Genomic DNA, 20,320 nt, shown 5'->3' on the forward strand with positions numbered 1-20,320 from the left:
GCTCTCCTCAGGGTCAAGTCAGGGCACTTTGATTGAACTCTTCAAGTTCTTGTGCCCTGAAATGAACTCTCTCTAGGCTAAATCCATTAGAATTCAATAACTTTTTGACAGCACCCCTTTTGATTTTAAATGAAACCTTCCATACATATTTGTCCATAGTAGAAGTGGTCAAAAAGAAATGTTTTGGACCCGAAAGAACAAAACATTCACGAGATAGAGGTGCTCAAAGTTGACCCGTTTTGCATACCCCACCCTATCATGAGACATCCATGTCTTCATCACTGGAAGAGATAAACAGTTGAGATTGGTATCATTTGAAAGATGACAAACAGAGTTGTCAAACTATTGTATCATTTCTGGGATTTAAAATAAAATACAATCCATACTTTTTTAAAACCTTTTAACATCAATTATTTAAAAACGGTAGGGATGACCAGGGATGTTCTTTGTGTGTGAATTAGACCATTTTATTCTCCTGTTAAGCATTCAAAATATAATGAGTACTTATTGGTGTCAGGGATAATGTATGGAGTAAAAAGTACATTTTCTTTAAGAATATAGTGATGTGTCAGGGAAAATGTATGGAGTAAAAAGTACTTAATTCTCTTTAGGAATGTAGTTAAGTAAAGTAAAAGTTTGTCAAAAATATAAATAGTAAAGTACAGATACCCCCAAAAACAACATAAGTAGTACTTTCAAGTATTTTTACTTAAGTACTTTACATCACTGCAGACATGACCATTTTCGATGGGGGGTGGACCGGCGGTCATCTTTGTGGTAGTAATTAGAAGGTAAAATTTCTATTAAATCTACATTTCAATGGTGTACCAGTCAAATTGCAGTGGTCTGAAGGGAAATGTCTATTCTATTCATTCTATTTCTATGATTGACATGACACCCACCTGTATTCAAGAACATGTTGTCTCTAAACTGATGGTTGGCACAACACAAAAACCTCAAATGATGTGAAATAGGGTCTAAGCTACAGCACAGTTTACGTGTTTTTAGATAATTGTCGTTAAAGATGTAAAATGGTCAATATTTATAATATTTTTTTTAAATGTGCAAGAAATAATACAATTGTTTGACCACACACTAAATGATATCAAACTCAACATTTATCTTTTCCAGTGATGACATGGATGTCTCATGGTAGGGTGGGGTATGCAAAACGGGTCAACTTGAGCACCTCTATCTCATGAATGTTTTGGCATTCAGGTCCAAAAAGTCACTTTCTGACCACTTCTTCCATGGGCAAACGTATATGAAAAGTTTAGTTTAAATTCAAAGTGATGCTGTCAAAAAGTTATTGATTTCAAATGGATTCCCCCCTCCATCCACAACTGCTAGCCTATTTCTGTTAGCAGGCAGTGTGGTCTAGTCCTCTAAGGCTAGGCTAACTCTATGTAAAACCGCTCACCCAGTTTCAAATTAGTTTTCTATTTGATTTATTTATTCTATCATTGTATCATATAGGCTATTCTAAGAGACAACATTTGACTTTAGCAACACACATTCATTGAATTTTCAGAGGATACAAAACAGCCTTTTGTTTGAAAATTCTATTGTAAATAGAAGGCTGATTCGAGCTACAAGTTGCGGTGTGCTGTGCAGTTATGGTTTTACTCAATACTGCAATATGTGGATGTTCTCATCTTATAGATCAGGAACATTTATGTGACTATAATGTCTATAATGTAGTAGGCCTATAATGTGTGCATTCTAAATGTCCAATAATGCTATACCTTTCCCTCACTATAACAGATCTGACATGCTGTAACTCGACTGATCCTAGTATTCCTATAAGTCAGCCGTCTTTCATGCTGCGGAACCTTTGAGGCTCTTTGACACCAGACACAGATCTACAAAAACAAAGATCCTCATGTTGTAGCCAAGCAAAACAAGATATAAATGCTCCTTTACACTCCTGTCTCAGAATAAAGTAGACTGCTGTGACTTTTATCACAGTCTGTGTAAAGTACAGTGGTGTTTTGTCATAAAATATTAATGTTCTCAGATTCATGATCTGGAGAGAAAAAACTAAAGAATCCATTATCTTACTATGACTATCTTGACGTTTTACTGTTATCCAACCAGAGATGGTTGGTCCTGTGTGGCTCAGTCATTAGAGCATGGCTCTTGCAACACCAAGCGTCATGGGTTCGATTCCCACTGCGGGCACCCATACGGAAAATGTATGCACACATGACAGTTGCTTTGGATAAAAGCATCTGCTAAATGACTATTATTAGATGGTATATAGTGTTGTAACAGACTTTGACGCAACCAGGAAATGCCCAAATTTAATCCATTGCAGATAAAGGACAAAAACACAAAGGAATCACTCAGGATGTTCACGCTGTGTTTTAAAGACGTGCGGTTTTGCCTCAAGATCCAATGACGTGACTTCCTGAGAGGAACCGCTTACAGAGTTTGTTTGTTTTATGCATTAGCACCTTAGATACAGCGTAAACATTCTGAATCAACCTGCAGTGTTTTCTTCTGAATCTGCAATTGAAAAGCTGTGGCGTGCTTGAAACACCATAGCACATCCGTCATGAGTCATCTCTACCACACTCGTTTCTGGATAAGGGATAAAGAGGACCCATTGAAGCATCAATTACATTGCCTGTGTATTGAGGACGGCATTAGTTATAGGCCCAGTTCACTCAGAGCAGTTTGGACAAGCATTCACTCTAGATTGGCTAGATTGACTTGTCAATGGTGGGTCAATGTGATGTTCTCTGACACCCAGTGTCGTGTTGAATGACTGTCCCTCCATCAGGAACCTGCAGGTGTTACGGTTCAACCAAACCTTCAGTAACTTCATTTATACATGGGAAGTTCATAGGATCATGTCAATTTGGGTGTCAAATAAAAGCTAAGAGTCTTTATTTTTGGAGAAATTAAGGCATATATACATTTTTCAGTCATTTTCCATCCATTAGGAAAAAGAAAAGGCTTTGATTTCTTGTCAAACAGATGGAAAAAGGAGTCTTAGAAAACGTCGACCAGAATAAGTCTTAAAATGTATCAGAAATGCATCAAAAGACAATAAAGACCCCTGTCAAATAATATCAACAAGAAAGATAAATTGTTTACCTTCTGTAAATTCAAGAATTGTTGCCTTGTAATTATGTTACAAGTAAAGGTAGACCTACCAATTAGTTTGTGTTTTTAAAGATATCAAGTTTGTTTATGAATTATTAAGTGCCACCTCTCCCAGCTCTTACTGACACCTACCACCTACCCTCTTTCCATTTACTGTAACCAGCAGCCTTACCCACTGAGCACCGACCGACAATGGACATCCGTGGATGTTGAAAAGTAGTTGAAATTTGGTCAGTCCGCCCAGGCCGGACCAATCATAGACGTCGATGTTTCACAAGTTTGGACAGTACAGGACACTACACTTACAGTAGATCACAATAGAGAACAGTACAGAACAGTAAAGGAAAGTAGAGTACATTATAGTACTGTACAGTATAGTTCAGTAGAGTACACTAGAGAAGAGTACAGTATAATGTACTGAACTCTACTGTGCTGTGTTGTCCAGTGCTGTACTGTGCTGTGCTCTACTTTGATGTCCAAACTTGTGAAACGTAGACATCTATGATTGGTTCAGATTGTTTCAAATGTGGTCTTTTTTGGGGGCGGAGTCCATTACAATAAATGCCAGTGTTTAGAATAATACCTAAATATGCAAAATAAGGATATTCCATATTACTACGTTTGTTTACCTATTCGGGATACATCACCATGAAGAGAATGACATTCATATCCAGAATTATGCATTTGTGTACAGTACAGATCAGGGACGTGATGTAATACCGTTACCGTAATTCCGTTACCGGGTGTAAATCCACTTCACCTACTGTAGATCAATAACCAAAATATTTTTTTTGTAAACTCAAGGTGTCATTCTTTCAGCAGATGTTTTTGAATCTTAATTGGGAGCAGATATTTAACAGAGTTTCTGGAAAACGTGGTCACATAAAAAACGGAGGGAGATTTTACAGTAATTCTGTTACAAAACTTTGCATTTTCACAGTTCTTCCTGTAAATGTGTTTTTGTGAAAGTCCTTGTGCATAGAATTGTATGGTTTGTTAAACTTTGTTTGGCGTACGTTTTAAAGTGAAAAGTCTGAGTCAAAGCGTAATTCCGGTACCGTGGAATTTCCCTTATCATCTTATTCATTGATGAAGCACTCTCGTTCGGTTGTCTCTGTAAGAGGCTTGGACCGGAGTCGAACAGGTCTTGAGAAAAATGTCATTGAAAGCAAGTAGTAAATACAACCCAGTAGTAAACAACACACAGGGTTACAACACTGGGTCATTTTGATACGGCAGGAGGTAAACACGTCCTGGGTCATTTTGATACGGCAGGAGGTAAACACGTCCTGGGTCATTTTGATACGGTAGGAGGTAAACACGTCCTGGGTCATTTTGATACGGCAGGAGGTAAACACGTTCTGGGTCATTTTGATACGGCAGGTGGTAAACACGTCCTGGGTCATTTTGATACGGCAGGAGGTAAACACGTCCTGGGTCATTTTGATACGGCAGGAGGTAAACACGTCCTGGGTCATTTTGATACGGCAGGAGGTAAACACGTCCTGGGTCATTTTGATACGGCAGGTGGTAAACACGTCCTGGGTCATTTTGATACGGCAGGAGGTAAACACGTCCTGGGTCATTTTGATACGGCAGGAGGTAAACACGTCCTGGGTCATTTTGATACTGCAGGTGGTAAACACGTCCTGGGTCATTTTGATACGGCAGGAGGTAAACACGTCCTGGGTCATTTTGATACGGCAGGAGGTAAACACGTCCTGGGTCATTTTGATACGGCAGGAGGTAAACACGTCCTGGGTCATTTTGATACGGCAGGTGGTAAACACGTCCTGGGTCATTTTGATACGGCAGGAGGTAAACGTGTCCTGGGTCATTTTGATACGGCAGGAGGTAAACACGTCCTGGGTCATTTTGATACTGCAGGTGGTAAACACGTCCTGGGTCATTTTGATACGGCAGGAGGTAAACACGTCCTGGGTCATTTTGATACGGCAGGAGGTAAACACGTCCTGGGTCATTTTGATACGGCAGGAGGTAAATACGTCCTGGGTCATTTTGATACGGCAGGAGGTAAATACGTCCTGGGTCATTTTGATACGGCAGGTGGTAAACACGTCCTGGGTCATTTTGATACGGCAGGTGGTAAATACGTCCTGGGTCATTTTGATACGGCAGGTGGTAAATACGTCCTGGGTCATTTTGATACGGCAGGTGGTAAATACGTCCTGGGTCATTTTGATACGGCAGGAGGTAAACACGTCCTGGGCTCATTTTGATACGGCAGGAGGTAAACACGTCCTGGGTCATTTTGATACGGCAGGAGGTAAACACGTCCTGGGTCATTTTGATACGGCAGGTGGTAAACACGTCCTGGGTCATTTTGATACGGCCGGAGGTAAACACGTCCTGGGTAATTTTGATACGGCAGGAGGTAAACACGTTCTGGGTCATTTTGATACGGCAGGTGGTAAACACGTCCTGGGTCATTTTGATACGGCAGGTGGTAAACACGTCCTGGGTCATTTTGATACGGCAGGAGGTAAACACGTCCTGGGTAATTTTGATACGGCAGGAGGGTAACACGTCCTGGGTCATTTTGATACGGCAGGTGGTAAACACGTCCTGGGTCATTTTGATACGGCAGGAGGTAAACACGTCCTGGGTCATTTTGATACGGCAGGAGGTAAACACGTCCTGGGTCATTTTGATACGGCAGGAGGGAAGCACGTCCTGGGTCATTTTGATACGGCAGGAGGTAAACACGTCGTGGGTCATTTTGATACGGCAGGAGGTAAACACGTCCTGTCAATGCACTTGCAATTGCTCTGCAACTGAATGCACTTGTTCAACCCTGACAGTCTGGCAACTGTTACAGCAACTGTGTTACATGGTTTGGTACGCAGCCCAGGTGATAGAGAACCCCTAATAGATGCTCAGCAGCCTTCCTTCACTCACCTCAATGGAGTAAGTGGACTAATGTCATGGTCTGGTGAGCAGACAAAAGCACACAGGCAGACTTGTATTGTCCCAGACTGAGTAAAAGAGAATTCACATTTAAGATCAATAGGCTAGAAAAAGCGGTGGGAGTCCATCTCATGCCAAGTCAAAGAGGTTTTTGGAGCTCACAACTCAAAGCGTTCTGGCTCAGAATGGGGAGTGAATCTCTAGGCCTTTGTCTAATAGAGTGGCGTTCTGGCTCAGAATGGATAGTGAATCTCTAGGCCTCTGTCTAATAGAGTGGCGTTCTGGCTCAGAATGGATAGTGAATCTCTAGGCCTCTGTCTAATAGAGTGGCGTTCTGGCTCAGAATGGGGAGTGAACCTCTAGGCCTTTGTCTAATAGAGTGGCGTTCTGGCTCAGAATGGGGAGTGAACCTCTAGGCCTTTGTCTAATAGAGTGGCGTTCTGGCTCAGAATGGGGAGTGAACCTCTAGGCCTCTGTCTAATAGAGTGGCGTTCTGGCTCAGAATGGGGAGTGAACCTCTAGGCCTCTGTCTAATAGAGTGGCGTTCTGGCTCAGAATGGGGAGTGAACCTCTAGGCCTCTGTCTAATAGAGTGGCGTTCTGGCTCAGAATGGGGAGTGAACCTCTAGGCCTTTGTCTAATAGAGTGGCGTTCTGGCTCAGAATGGGGAGTGAACCTCTAGGCCTCTGTCTAATAGAGTGGCGTTCTGGCTCAGAATGGGGAGTGAACCTCTAGGCCTCTGTCTAATAGAGTGGCGTTCTGGCTCAGAATGGGGAGTGAACCTCTAGGCCTTTGTCTAATAGAGTGGCGTTCTGGCTCAGAATGGGGAGTGAACCTCTAGGCCTCTGTCTAATAGAGTGGCGTTCTGGCTCAGAATGGGGAGTGAACCTCTAGGCCTTTGTCTAATAGAGTGGCGTTCTGGCTCAGAATGGGGAGTGAACCTCTAGGCCTCTGTCTAATAGAGTGGCGTTCTGGCTCAGAATGGGGAGTGAATCTCTAGGCCTCTGTCTAATAGAGTGGCGTTCTGGCTCAGAATGGGGAGTGAACCTCTAGGCCTCTGTCTAATAGAGTGGCGTTCTGGCTCAGAATGGGGAGTGAACCTCTAGGCCTCTGTCTAATAGAGTGGCGTTCTGGCTCAGAATGGGGAGTGAACCTCTAGGCCTCTGTCTAATAGAGTGGCGTTCTGGCTCAGAATGGGGAGTGAACCTCTAGGCCTCTGTCTAATAGAGTGGCGTTCTGGCTCAGAATGGGGAGTGAATCTCTAGGCCTCTGTCTAATAGAGTGGCGTTCTGGCTCAGAATGGGGAGTGAACCTCTAGGCCTCTGTCTAATAGAGTGGCGTTCTGGCTCAGAATGGGGAGTGAATCTCTAGGCCTCTGTCTAATAGAGTGGCGTTCTGGCTCAGAATGGGGAGTGAATCTCTAGGCCTCTGTCTAATAGAGTGGCGTTCTGGCTCAGAATGGGGAGTGAATCTCTACTAGGCCTCTGTCTAATAGAGTGGCGTTCTGGCTCAGAATGGGGAGTGAATCTCTAGGCCTCTGTCTAATAGAGTGACTAAGTACTGCTATACGTCAGTCCTCGTGTCATGTGGGGACACCACTTTTTCTCCTGGAAATATTAGGTCCAATATTTATTTTTAGGCTTTACTGGATCTGAAGTTACTTTAAATATGGTTCTTATTTTGTTAAATGAATTCAGGGACGTCTCCACTCCATACAATGGTCGCATTGTATAAATGTTGTTTCAATAGTCTGAGCACTTTCCCAGGTTCATTTCAGGTCTGTAGAGCAGTGTCCCAAGAAATGGTGGGTCATAGCCAACTCTTAAGTGGTTGCAGTTCAAGATAAGCCTGATATCAGGCAGATAAATTCTGTACTCCAATATTTGTCTGGTCTCAGTTTAGTTCATGATTGGGATAAGGCTAGAATGAGCCTCTCTAACTCCTGTCCTGGAGAGCTGCTGGGTGACTACATGCTTTTGTTCCAGTCGGTATTCCAACACTGCTCTCCAGGATAGGAGTTGGAGGACCCTGGGCTAGAAACACTGTTTTATCCCATGGTACAAGGGACTTTGGGGGAACCACCACTGCTGTAGAACACAAAGAATTCTAACCGTGTTGTTGTCTTTCTGTGTTCTCTCCTAGCCACATGAAAGGGCATCCATGATGCGGAGCTAACACCACCTCGTGTCTGCAGGAAGAGACGTGGCTGCCAAATCATCCCCAGTCAACACATGGCGGCATTAGGGGTAAGCCAAGACAATCACCCACCATGAATGGAGTTTCATGTCTCTGCCTCACTCTGCCGCTGTCTGTCTGACTGACTGCTTGTCTGCCTGTCTCTGTCTGTCTGTCTGTCTGTCTGTCTGTCTGTCTGTCTGTCTCTGTCTGTCTGTCTCGACAGTGCCTTCAGTAAGTGTTCACACCCCTTGACTTTTTCCATGTTTTGTTGTTACAGTCTGAATTTAAAATAGATTGAGATTTTCTGTCGCTGGCCTACAAACAATAACCCATAATATCAAAGTAGAATTATGTTTTTAGACATTTTTACAAATAAATAAAAAATGAAAAGCTGAAATGTCTTTAGTCAATAAGTATTCAACTCCTTTGTTATGGCAAGTCTAAATAAGTTCAGGAGTAAAAATTAGCTTAACAAGTCACATAATATTACATGGACTCACTCTGTGTGCAATAATAGTGTTTAACATGATTTTTTAATGACTACCTCATCTCTGTACCCCACACATACAGTTGTCTGTAAGGTCCCTCAGTCGAGCACTGAATTTCAAACCCACATTCAACCACAAAGGACAGGGACGATTTCCAGTGTCTCGCAAAGAAGGGCCCCTATTGGTAGATGGGTAAAAATGTAAAAAGCAGATATTGAATAATCATTTGAGCATGGTGAAGTTATTAATTACACTTTGGATGGTGTATCAATACACCCAGTTACAACAAAGATACAGCCGTACTTTCTAACTCAGTTTCCGGAGAGGAAGGAAACCGCTCAGGGATTTCACCATGAGTCCAATGTTGACCTTAAAACAGTTACAGAGTTTAATGGCTGTGATACAATGTTGTTGATCCAACCTCAGTTGTTACTCCACAATGCTAAGCTAAATGACAGAGTGAAAAGTTGGAAGCCTGTATAGAATTGAAATATTCCAAAACATGCATCCTGTTTGCAATAAGACAGATGTGCAAAAGCATGGTGGTGGCTGCATCATGTTATGGGTTTGCTTATCATCGGAAAGGACTAGGGAGTTTTTTTTGTATTAAACGAAAACCGAATAGAGCTAAGCTCAGGCAAAATCCTAGAGGAAAACCTGGTTAAGTCTGCTTTCCAACAGACACTAGGAGACAAATTCACCTTTCAACAGGACAATAACCTTAAACACAAGGCCAAATATACACTGGAGTTGCTTACCAAGACTACATTGATGTTCCTGAGTGGCCTAGTTCCAGTTTTGACTTAAATCGGCATGAAAGTCTATGGCAAGACTTGAAAATGGCTGTCTGGCAATGATTAACAACCATTCTGACAGAGCTTGAAGAATTAGAAAAAGAATAATGTGTAAATGTTGCACAATCCTGGTGTGGAAAGCTCTTAGAGACTTACCCAGAAAGACTCACAGCTGTAATCGTTGTCAAAGGTGATGTTATTGACTCACGGGTGTGAATACTTATGTAAATTAGATATTTCTGTATTTAGTTTTCAGTACATTTGCAAAGCTTTCTGAAAACATGTTTTCACTTTGTCATTATGGGGTATTGTGTGTAGATGGGTGTGAACACACAATTTAGTCTGTAACACCACAAAATGGGGATTAAGTCAAGGGGTATGAATACTTTCTGAAGGCACTGTGTACAAAGCAGTACTCTGCATGACCTTGAAACAAATGAGTTGGACAGTTGACAGGTCTTTATCTTTTAGTCTTTTGTCAAAACTGAATTGGGAGGTTACCCTTAGAATGTTCAAAATAAACAAAACAGAACAACTTGAGTTTGGACTCAGCATGTTTTTTTGTCCTTCTTCTCCCCAGAACCCTGAGACGCTAACCAGGAAGATCAAGTTGTGGGACATCAACGCCCACATCACTTGTCGCCTGTGTGAGGGGTACCTGATAGATGCCACTACTGTCACGGAGTGCTTACACACTTGTGAGTACCTGCCGATGGCACTCGAGCGTCAGCTAAATGACGTAAATGTCAATACACAGTCTTCAGATAGTAACACTGCTCTTGTATCTTTATGAGGGCTTCATGCATAAGGTTTCATACAAGAATATACATTTTCGTTGTTACAATAAAGTGTAATTATCACAACAATCAAGCAAACCTCCCCCACAAAGTAGTTGTAGTAATGATAGAGATGTATTTGCGTGAATGTCAGTGGCAACGCGAGTAATGTAGTAGGTCAGTCATGCCCTAGAGGGAGCCATTGTACCACACGTGGAAAGTCTTAATTTACCAAATGTCAATGTAGAGTGTACAGTGGATAGCTTTAATCATAATCCTCTGGTGAAAATGACTTTCTCCCCCCCCCCCCCCAGACATGAAGCAACGAGACTCACATTGCTCTCTCTCCAAAAAGCTTCACTTTTTTAGAACCTAAAAAGATAGGAGACACCCATAATGCTGATTATGGAAGAGCGTGTCTCTCTGCGTGTCTTCCAGTCTGCAGAAGCTGTCTAGTGAAGTACCTTGAGGAGAACAACACCTGTCCCACGTGCAGGATTGTCATTCACCAGAGCCATCCACTGCAGTACATCGGGTGAGTGAGCAGCCTGGACATTAAACCACCTTCCCCTTACCCGCTCAGTGTTGGGTTTCATCAGTGTGCGGCACAGAGACCCACCACTAGGGGGCAGCAGCACTGTCCAATGAACAATGTAGTGTCAAAGGAGAGGGGAGTGGAGGGGGAACACACAACAACAGAATACATGCATATTTACACACACACACACACACACACACACACACACACACACACACACACACACACACACACACACACACACTAAAGCGACTGTTGTCCAGTGTTGGGGCAGTAGGTTCTGATTAGTATTGTGGCCACTGGGATGTTCGCCAACTTACATGTCTACCTGCTATTTAGTCAGAAGGCATATGCCCCTATTTTAATGGAAAGGCCTATCTCGGAGTAGTTGTTTGTTTAAAATAAAAAGCTCATGAATGCCAAACATTTAAACAGGTGAAAGATACATCAGTGCATTATTTTTTTTTAACACAAATCATGGAACAGGTTCAAACTAGGTGTGAGAGGCAGAGATCAAAACAACTGCTACTATTACTGGTGCTGAGAGGATGAAAACACAAGCAATCTAACCATATTTCATGCAAATACTTTTGGGCTTATGATGAACTGATACATTTTACATTTACGTCATTTAGCAGACGCTCTTATCCAGAGCGACTTACAAATTGGTGCATTCACCTTATGATATCCAGTGGAACAACCACTTTACAATAGCACATCTTTAAAAAAAAGATGTGCTATTGGGGGGTAGAAGGATTGGGTTGGGGGGTAGAAGGATTACTTTATCCTATCCCAGGTATTCCTTAAAGAGGTGGGGTTTCAGGTGTCTCCGGAAGGTGGTGATTGACTCCGCTGTCCTGGCGTCGTGAGGGAGCTTGTTCCACCATTGGGGTGCCAGAGCAGCGAACTGTTTTGACTGGGCTGAGCGGGAACTGTGCTTCCGCAGAGGTAGGGGGGCAAGCAGGCCAGAGGTGGATGAACTCAGTGCCCTTGTTTGGGTGTAGGGACTGATCAGAGCCTGAAGGTACGGAGGTGCCGTTCCCCTCACAGCTCCGTAGGCAAGCACCATGGTCTTGTAGCAGATGCGAGCTTAAACTGGAAGCCAGTGGAGTGTGCGGAGGAGCGGGGTGACGTGAGAGAACTTGGGAAGGTTGAACACCAGATGGGCTGCGGCGTTCTGGATGAGTTGTAGGGGTTTAATGGCACAGGCAGGGAGCCCAGCCAACAGCGAGTTGCAGTAATCCAGACGGGAGATGACAAGTGCCTGGATTAGGACCTGCGCCGCTACCTGTGTAAGGCAGGGTCGTACTCTGCGAATGTTGTAGAGCATGAACCTACAGGATCGGGTCACCGCCTTGATGTTAGCGGAGAACGACAGGGTGTTGTCCAGGGTCACGCCAAGGCTCTTAGCACTCTGGGAGAAGGACACAATGGAGTTGTCAAGCGTGATGGCGAGATCATGGAACGGGCAGTCCTTCCCCGGGAGGAAGAGCAGCTCCGTCTTGCCAAGGTTCAGCTTGAGGTGGTGATCCGTCATCCACACTGATATGTCTGCCAGACATGCAGAGATGCGATTCGCCACCTGGTTATCAGAAGGGGGAAAGGAGAAGACTAATTGTGTGTCGTCTGCGTAGCAATGATAGGAGAGACCATGTGAGGATATGACAGAGCCAAGTGACTTGGTGTATAGTGAGAATAGGAGAGGGCCTAGAACTGAGCCCTGGAGGACACCAGTGGTGAGAGCACGTGGTGCGGAGACAGATTATCGCCACGCCACCTGGTAGGAGCGACCTGTCAGGTAGGACGCAATCCAAGAGTGAGCCGCGCCAGAGATGCCCAACTCGGAGAGGGTGGAGAGGAGGATCTGATGGTTTACAATATCAAACGCAGCAGATAGGTCTAGAAGGATGAGAGCAGAGGAGAGAGAGTTAGCTTTAGCAGTGCGGAGAGCCTCCGTGACACAGAGAAGAGCAGTCTCAGTTGAATGACCAGTCTTGAAACCTGACTGATTTGGATCAAGAAGGTCATTCTGAGAGAGATAGCAAGAGAGCTGGCTAAGGACGGCACGCTCAAGAGTTTTGGAGAGAAAAGAAAGAAGGGATACTGGTCTGTAGTTGTTGACATCAAGCGGGCATGTTGTTGGGCGGCCCGCCGTCACAAGTCGCAAGATTTCATCTGGAGAGAGAGGGGAGAAAGAGGTCAAAGCATAGGGTAGGGCAATGTGAGCAGGACCAGCGGTGTCGTTTGACTTAACAAACGAGGATTGGATGTCGTCAACCTTCTTTTCAAAATGGTTGACGAAGTCATCCGCAGAGAGGGAGAAGGGGGGGAGGGGGAGGAGGATGGCTTTAGCAGCAGAAACAGAGGAAGAAAATATAGAGAGGAGGGAGTGAAAAGATGCCAGGTCCGCAGGGAGGCTAGTTTTCCTCCATTTCCGCTCGGCTGCCCGGAGCCTTGATACAGTTGAACTACGCTAATATATATGTGTGTGTGTGTGTGTGTGTGTGTGTGTATGTATATGTATATGTATATATGTGTGTATGTGTGTGTATATATATATATATAAAAAAGTTTGGACACATATATATATATAAAGGTTTGGCACACCTGTTAATTGAAATGCATTCCAGGTGACTACCTCATGAAGCTGGTTGAGAGAATGCCAAGAGTGTGCAAAGCTGTCATCAAGGCGAAGGGTGGCTACTTTGAAGAATCTCAAATATAAAATATATTTTCATTTGTTTAACACTTTTTTGGTTACTACATGATTCCATATGTGTTATTTCATAGTTTAGATGTCTTCACTATTATTCTACAATGTAGAAAATAGTAAAAATAAGGAAAAACCCTTGAATGAGTAGGTGTGTCCAAACTTCTTTTTTTCGAACAGTCAAAAGTTTGGACACACCTACTCATTCAAGGGTTTTTCCTTATTTTTACTATTTTCTACATTGTAGAATAATGTATATAACGTTCCTGATAAGTCATATTCTCCCAAAAATGAGGGGTATGTGTCATCATCGAGCATTAGGAAATCTTGCTCATTGCATATTTAAGCGAACGCTAATTGAGGCTCCATCCACCCCCACGCCCCTGTGCATTCAAGGGCTCTGTCAAAAAGTTGTCGCACCTTGATGTGTTCGGGCGAGGCAAAGTTTGGCTACCGCCGTGGTAAGGGGTCGGCTCTCGCCGGCCCCGGGGAGAGAATCAGCTAGTTGTGGTCCTGAGCAGCAGATAGATGGAGTGACCTTCACTCCAGACGGCAGGAACACCACATATATTTCCAGGGTCCTCGTGACTTCACGACACACCCCACTGGGTCCTGCTAGTCACAATGCTTTTCAGCTGTTGAAATAGAGTATGGTCACTGCTGTGCTGGGCCGTGGTTGAGGCGCTGTGTTTAGCTGTCACTCTTGCTGTTTAATGGTAGAGGTTGTTTACACATCAAGCATGTGCTGCTGACATTTAGGAGGTGTGTATGATCAGCATTTATGTATATCATCTTTTTACAAATCGAATGATCTTATCTGTCTTGTCAACGTCAGTTACAGTATAGTGAAAGCTTCCCGAACAAGACAGAGTAAGCAGGGTATAACATATCTTAAACTGTCAGTATAAATTGTTAGATTTCTAATTTCTAGATTTCATATCTCTTTTCCTCTAGCCATGACCGAACAATGCAAGACATTGTCTACAAGTTGGTGCCGGGGTTACAAGAGGGTAATTATCTCATATTGGTTTATCTTCTTCCTATTCTCTGCCCATACACATCTCTCAACCCTGTTTCCTTACAATCTGTTTTTACAGTGAGATTGAGGCGGAGTTACTGAATAACTAACACCCCAAAGCACATAGCCCTGGAATATCTATCAAGGATTTGACATGTGCATTCATTGATGTATCTGAGGGACTGTAATGAGAAAAATACTGCTCCATATCAGACTTAAAGAATCCCTAGTGACAGGCACCTTCAGCCAAACCAAGGCCTTAATTCTCCCTTGTGTCTTTCTCTTTCATTCCTTACTCTCCCCTCCTGCAGCGGAGATAAAAAAACAAAGAGACTTCTATCAGAAGCTGGGAATGGAAGTGCCCGGGGACATCAAAGGAGAGCTGTGCAGCATGAAACATCTAGATCCTCAACGCAATGGTACGGCCCAGCTCGCCTTGCCGGAACCCAGGCACACACATCTCATCATATCCGCCCTCTATTTTCCTCCACTTAGTATCACCTTGTTCCTTGATTCAGCCCAACCCAATCAGTGTGAGAAAGTGGCGGTGGCTGTAATGCACGGCCGCATTCCATCCCAGCCCGACACTGAGGGTTTTTGTAAACGCGTGCCCAGAGGGTCGTCACAGAGCAGACCTAATCACTTGCTTAATAACCTTTCTGATTTCTTGTAATTAACGCTCAAATGGAAGTAGAACTGCTCTCGTGCTACCCCCCGCTGTCGCTGTAGGTTGGGCTGAGCCATGGCTAACACACTTACATTGACAGAATCCTGGCAGAAATGAAACCCTTGTCTGCACTCACTGCCCAGCAAAACAGAGATAGTGCGGAGCTCGTGGGCTAATGACAGGCGGCAGCTCCTGCTCCCAGATTTCCTGAGAGCCAAACCCCGAAGCGGGGAGTGACATGAGCGTGCTAATGGATGCATCTATAATGGCACCTTCACTTCAAGGGCTCAAAAAGGCTTTCACTGTCATATTTATGTTCTGTCTATTTCTCTCGCTGTTGTGTTCTCTTTCTCTTGCTTGCTATCTCTTGTTTCCTCTTTCTTTCTTTCTTTCTCTCTCTCTCGCTCTCTCGCTTTCTCTTTCTCTTTTACATGCCGACTCTTTAAAACAATATCCTCCGTGAAGACAAATGTGTTTTTTAGATGGTCAACAAGTTATGTAAAAGCTAATTCACTGAGAAAAATACATTCTCTGTGACATGTAGTACTCAGATTAGCCCACCAGTTTCTCTGTGACATGTAGTACTCAGATTAGCCCACTAGTTTCTCTGTGATTTGTAGTACTCAGATTAGCCCACCAGTTTCTCTGTGACATGTAGTACTCAGATTAGCCCACTAGTTTCTCTGTGATTTGTAGTACTCAGATTAGCCCACCAGTTTCTCTGTGACATGTAGTACTCAGATTAGCCCACCAGTTTCTCTGTGACATGTAGTACTCAGATTAGCCCACTAGTTTCTCTGTGATTTGTAGTACTCAGATTAGCCCAACAGTTTCTCTGTGACATGTAGTACTCAGATTAGCCCACCAGTTTCTCTGTGACATGTAGTACTCATATTAGCCCACCAGTTCCTCTGTCACATGTAGTACTCAGATTAACCCACCCGTTTCTCTGTGATATGTCGTACTCAGATTAGCCCACTAGTTTCTCTGTGACATGTAGTACTCAGATTAGCCCACAAGTTTCTCTGTGACATCTAGTACTCAGATTAGCCCACTAGTTTCTCTATGACTTGTAGTACTCAGATTAGCCCACCAGTTTCTCTGTGATTTGTAGTACTCAGATTAGCCCACCAGTTTCTCTGTGACATGTAGTACTCATATTAGCCCACCAGTTTCTCTGTCACATGTAGTACTCATGTTAGCCCGCTAGTTTCTTGTCTTTAAAACTCAATAATATCAGTGTTTACAATCAGAGCACTGTCCAATCGCCTTATTCCTAGAATTATTCCCAAAATGGAAACAATGTCCACCTTATACTTAGTGTCATTGAGTTATTTTCAGATTGGCTGAAGGTGAATCGTATCCAATTTTCCCTCACTTGAACGGCAATCACTCTGTTTACACTTGAGATTATCTCAAGCCTTACCGCCAATCCCCTTTGGGATGGGCTGTGAAGAGCAAAGGGAGAACAATAGAAGATGGTCCCCAGTCCCATCGCCAATCAGAGAGAGGGATAAATGGCTGTCCACAAACAAGGGGCTACCTAATCAACTGAGCTCAGATAACGTCCCTCGATTTGCCTTCACGGAATTGACTCAATTGACCCCGATTGGGAGATTGTCATGGCCCTTTTCTACCAAGATGTTTTCCATCACAGTGACCCAAATCGCTGGAGCCAACAATAATATGGTTTATTGAACAAGAGCTGGCCTCACCGCTCTAAGACTATGTTCCCCAGTTTAGCTACCCCGGTGTGTGGAGAAGGTTCTCTCCTCCTCTTGTCACGATTGTCGTAAGGATTGGACCAAGGCGCAGCGGGAAAATGTATACTCATCTTCTTTTTTTTATTTGAAGAAGGAAAAACAAAATAAACACGTATACAAAACAAACGACTCCAAACAGTCCCGTCAGGTGCAACAAACACTAAACCAGGAAATAACTACCCACAAACCCCCATAGAACAAACACCCTTATAAATAGGACCTTCAATCAGAGGCAACGAGAAGCAGCTGCCTCCAATTGAAGGTCAACCCAATAAACACCACATTGAAATAGACCAACTAGAAATAACATAGAAATACACTAACATAGAACATAATCCAAACAACCCCGAAACACCCTAAACAAACACCCCCTGCCACACCCTGACCAAACTACAAAAAAACAGCCCCTTTACTGGTCAGGACGTGACACCTCTTGCCAGTGACCATCATCCCTTACTCTCTAATAACCTTTCTCCAGCTCCAACTCTCCATCTCTTTCCATCTTTTTTTAGGAGAGGGTCAAATGGTTCCCTGAGGCCCATTTAAACCAAAGAAAGGTCTGATGTTAGCCCCCCTCCCCTGGCACAATGGCAAATTAGTGAATGAATGAATCGGTTTGCCTTGATTAATAGGTGTCCTGTATTGGAGGGATATGCTTCGACGGTGGACAAGTCAAGTACACTGCTTGACACTTTGGGCCACGTAATTGCCTAATAAATCTGCTTCTGCATGAACGGAGACTACAGTTGAATACAGGCCATTTAGTTAATTAGAAAGAAGCATGCCTTGTTTCCTGGCATCAAATGAGCATTGCTTGTGTTTAGCCAACAAAGAGAGCAGGCATGAAAGTCAATTATGTCCAGTCCACTAGATTAAAGGTTACACAGATTCTGAGTGTCGGTCACTCGTAATTGTCTGTGGTAATTCTATATAAAGCAATGGCTTTATGAATTTACATTTGTTAATTTGTTGAAACATCCAAATTACAAATTTAGTAGAAACCAAAGAACTTTGGCTTAATCTCTATGACCACTAACTGTAACTTACCTCATTGGTTGACAACAGGTGAGGTGAAAACAGAGGACACAGACAAAAAGGAAACGGCGGAGGAGAAACCGGAGGAGGATAACGATTATCACCGCAGCGACGAGCAGGTAGGTGCCCTTCCGCCACACGCCCCCTTCATTTCCTGCAGGACAGGAAGGAGTCATCTCCAAGCTCATCTTCCATTTCCTATGTCTGGGTGGCATGAAATTACGAGCCTCGTAACGTAAAGTGTAATCTAATCAACATTCCCCTGGGTAATAGGTTACCTCTTTTGTAATTATCAGTTCACAACATGCTAGGCCTATGGTTGTTTTGAGTTGTAAATCTACAAGTAGACAACCCAGCATGACACACATACAGCTAACCCATTCAAAATGGGGGACGGTTTTACATGAATTCCATCTTGATGTCATTTGTATTCAGGTAACTTCTCAGCCCTGTGGATGATATCAATAATGCAGAGAGAGCTTTTATTGTCGCTGCATGTCGCCGTCGTATCCACAAACAGTCATTTCAATAAAGGAGCCGCCGCACACTCATCACGACTGTATAGCTTTAGGAGATTGGCTGTTTACCATTTAGCCATTGTCCCTACAGAGAAAGGAGCAACATGTCAGTTTTTGAAAATATGCCCGTCCACACCCAGCCAAGCGGCACGTTGTCTACGCTTGGCTGGGAGATTGCACCAGGGGTCAAAGGTCCCACTCTTTTGGTATTCAGCAGAGGAATGGAGTGTGGAAAGAATAGCTAATAGGGCAGCTGTAGCTAGGCTCTGTGGATAGAATACAGGGAGGGGTGAACTGTTGTCAAGTGTCAGGTGAGACACAGGAGAGATGGAGAGGGTGACATGGAGACAGTTGAGGGGAGGATGTGAAAAAGAGATAAAAGAAAACAAATATTTGGAGGATAGATAGGTCTATAAGTCACCGTGGATGAGAGAGTCTGCTATGAAGTTGTGGAGGAGAGGAAAAAGACGGCGTGAGTGAAAAAGAGAGGATGGAAGGAAGGAGGTGAAGAGAGGAATGAGAGACAGGAGATTAGGTTAATGGAGAGTGAAAGAGAGGACAGAGAGGAGGGAGGTCATACAGAAAGGGTTGATAACAGAAAAGAGAACAGAAGGAAAGAGGATGGAGAGGACGATAGCTACATTTTCTTTTAAGTGAGGTTTTACAACAGCAACTCAACCCTAGTTGGTAGTAGTAATAACAGCAGGAGAGGGCCATGCATGGCTGGGTTTTGGACTTCTCCCGCCATGTCTGCTGGCTGACCTTCTAAAGGTTGACCTTGGGGTGCGAAGGGAAGCCAAGGCAGGCTAATGAGAGCAGCACAATACTGAAACTGAAAGGAAGAAGAACCACGAAAGAAAAATGAATCAGAGCAATGTCTGCTTACGGCCGAGGCACAAAAGATTGAATTTGCACATCCAGGATTTCCAGACAATAGAGAGAGTGTATTTGGTGTCAGTTCTTTTCAAGTGAAATGAGCTCCCAATAAAAAAATATACAAGGACTCTGATCGGTTATGTGATCAAAAAATTGTTTTTTAGAAAAGTCATAATGACTGACACCATTCTATCTAACTCCAGGATGGTGATTTTGGGATGCTGAATATGGACATAACTATTGACTGAAATGTAAAATATTTAACAATCTCTAGTCATTGGATCTATCAAGTCATTTCATGTTTTCTCCTTAAACATTTGATGTCTGCTGTTCATTACACAGCTCAAAAGAAGAGAGAAAAGGTGTGCTCTGCTGCTCCAAAGACCTTCCTTTACTCAATACGCTAGGCTATTGCATCAGTCATATCTGTGAATTTGCTGCGAGTCATACCAGCTTGGCAGTTCTCTAATGATTCCACTAATGTAATGGCCCCGAAGACTGCAGCTGAACGTCCATTAACTCTGTCTCTCACTCTCTCAATGCGAAGCCTTTATTTGGATTTGGATTATAACGTTTCCTTCATTGCTTGTTCCATTGAAAACCAGCCATTTACACTTTACAGCGATTTTGACACTTTGACACTTTACACACTGACACTTTACTTTGCAAGTTGAGATGATTTTCATGTTAAAGCATAACTCTGGAGAGCCTTGTTTTTTTCTGGATCTCTTGATGTTTAAGGAGGGAGAAAGATGGTGGCGTTAATACTCTGTTTCTATTACTCCATCCCTGGGTCCCAAGAAATCACCTGAAAATGGCACGAGAAAGCCACTTTACCAGGGCACTTTGTCTGTGCCTGTGTGGCAATCTGAGGAAGAGGCCTGTTGCTGGTAATGCAACATGACTCCTTCAGGTACAGCC

The 20,320-nt window shown here is 43.5% G+C and overlaps 1 protein-coding gene across 1 annotated transcript in view; it reads left to right on the forward strand.

Annotated features, from left to right (window-relative positions):
- Positions 1-20,320, forward strand: part of LOC115171445 (polycomb group RING finger protein 3) — a 39,560-nt gene that overhangs the window by 10,307 nt on the left and 8,933 nt on the right. Inside the window, exons 2-7 of the mRNA XM_029728262.1 lie at positions 8,181-8,284; positions 10,079-10,196; positions 10,713-10,809; positions 14,477-14,532; positions 14,852-14,959; positions 18,036-18,124. Coding sequence (XP_029584122.1) covers positions 8,270-8,284; positions 10,079-10,196; positions 10,713-10,809; positions 14,477-14,532; positions 14,852-14,959; positions 18,036-18,124 — 483 coding nt within the window. The 5' untranslated portion in view covers positions 8,181-8,269. The remainder of the gene's footprint in view (positions 1-8,180; positions 8,285-10,078; positions 10,197-10,712; positions 10,810-14,476; positions 14,533-14,851; positions 14,960-18,035; positions 18,125-20,320) is intronic.

Source organism: Salmo trutta, chromosome 3 (assembly GCF_901001165.1).
Source record: "Salmo trutta chromosome 3, fSalTru1.1, whole genome shotgun sequence".
Lineage (NCBI taxonomy): Eukaryota > Metazoa > Chordata > Actinopteri > Salmoniformes > Salmonidae > Salmo > Salmo trutta.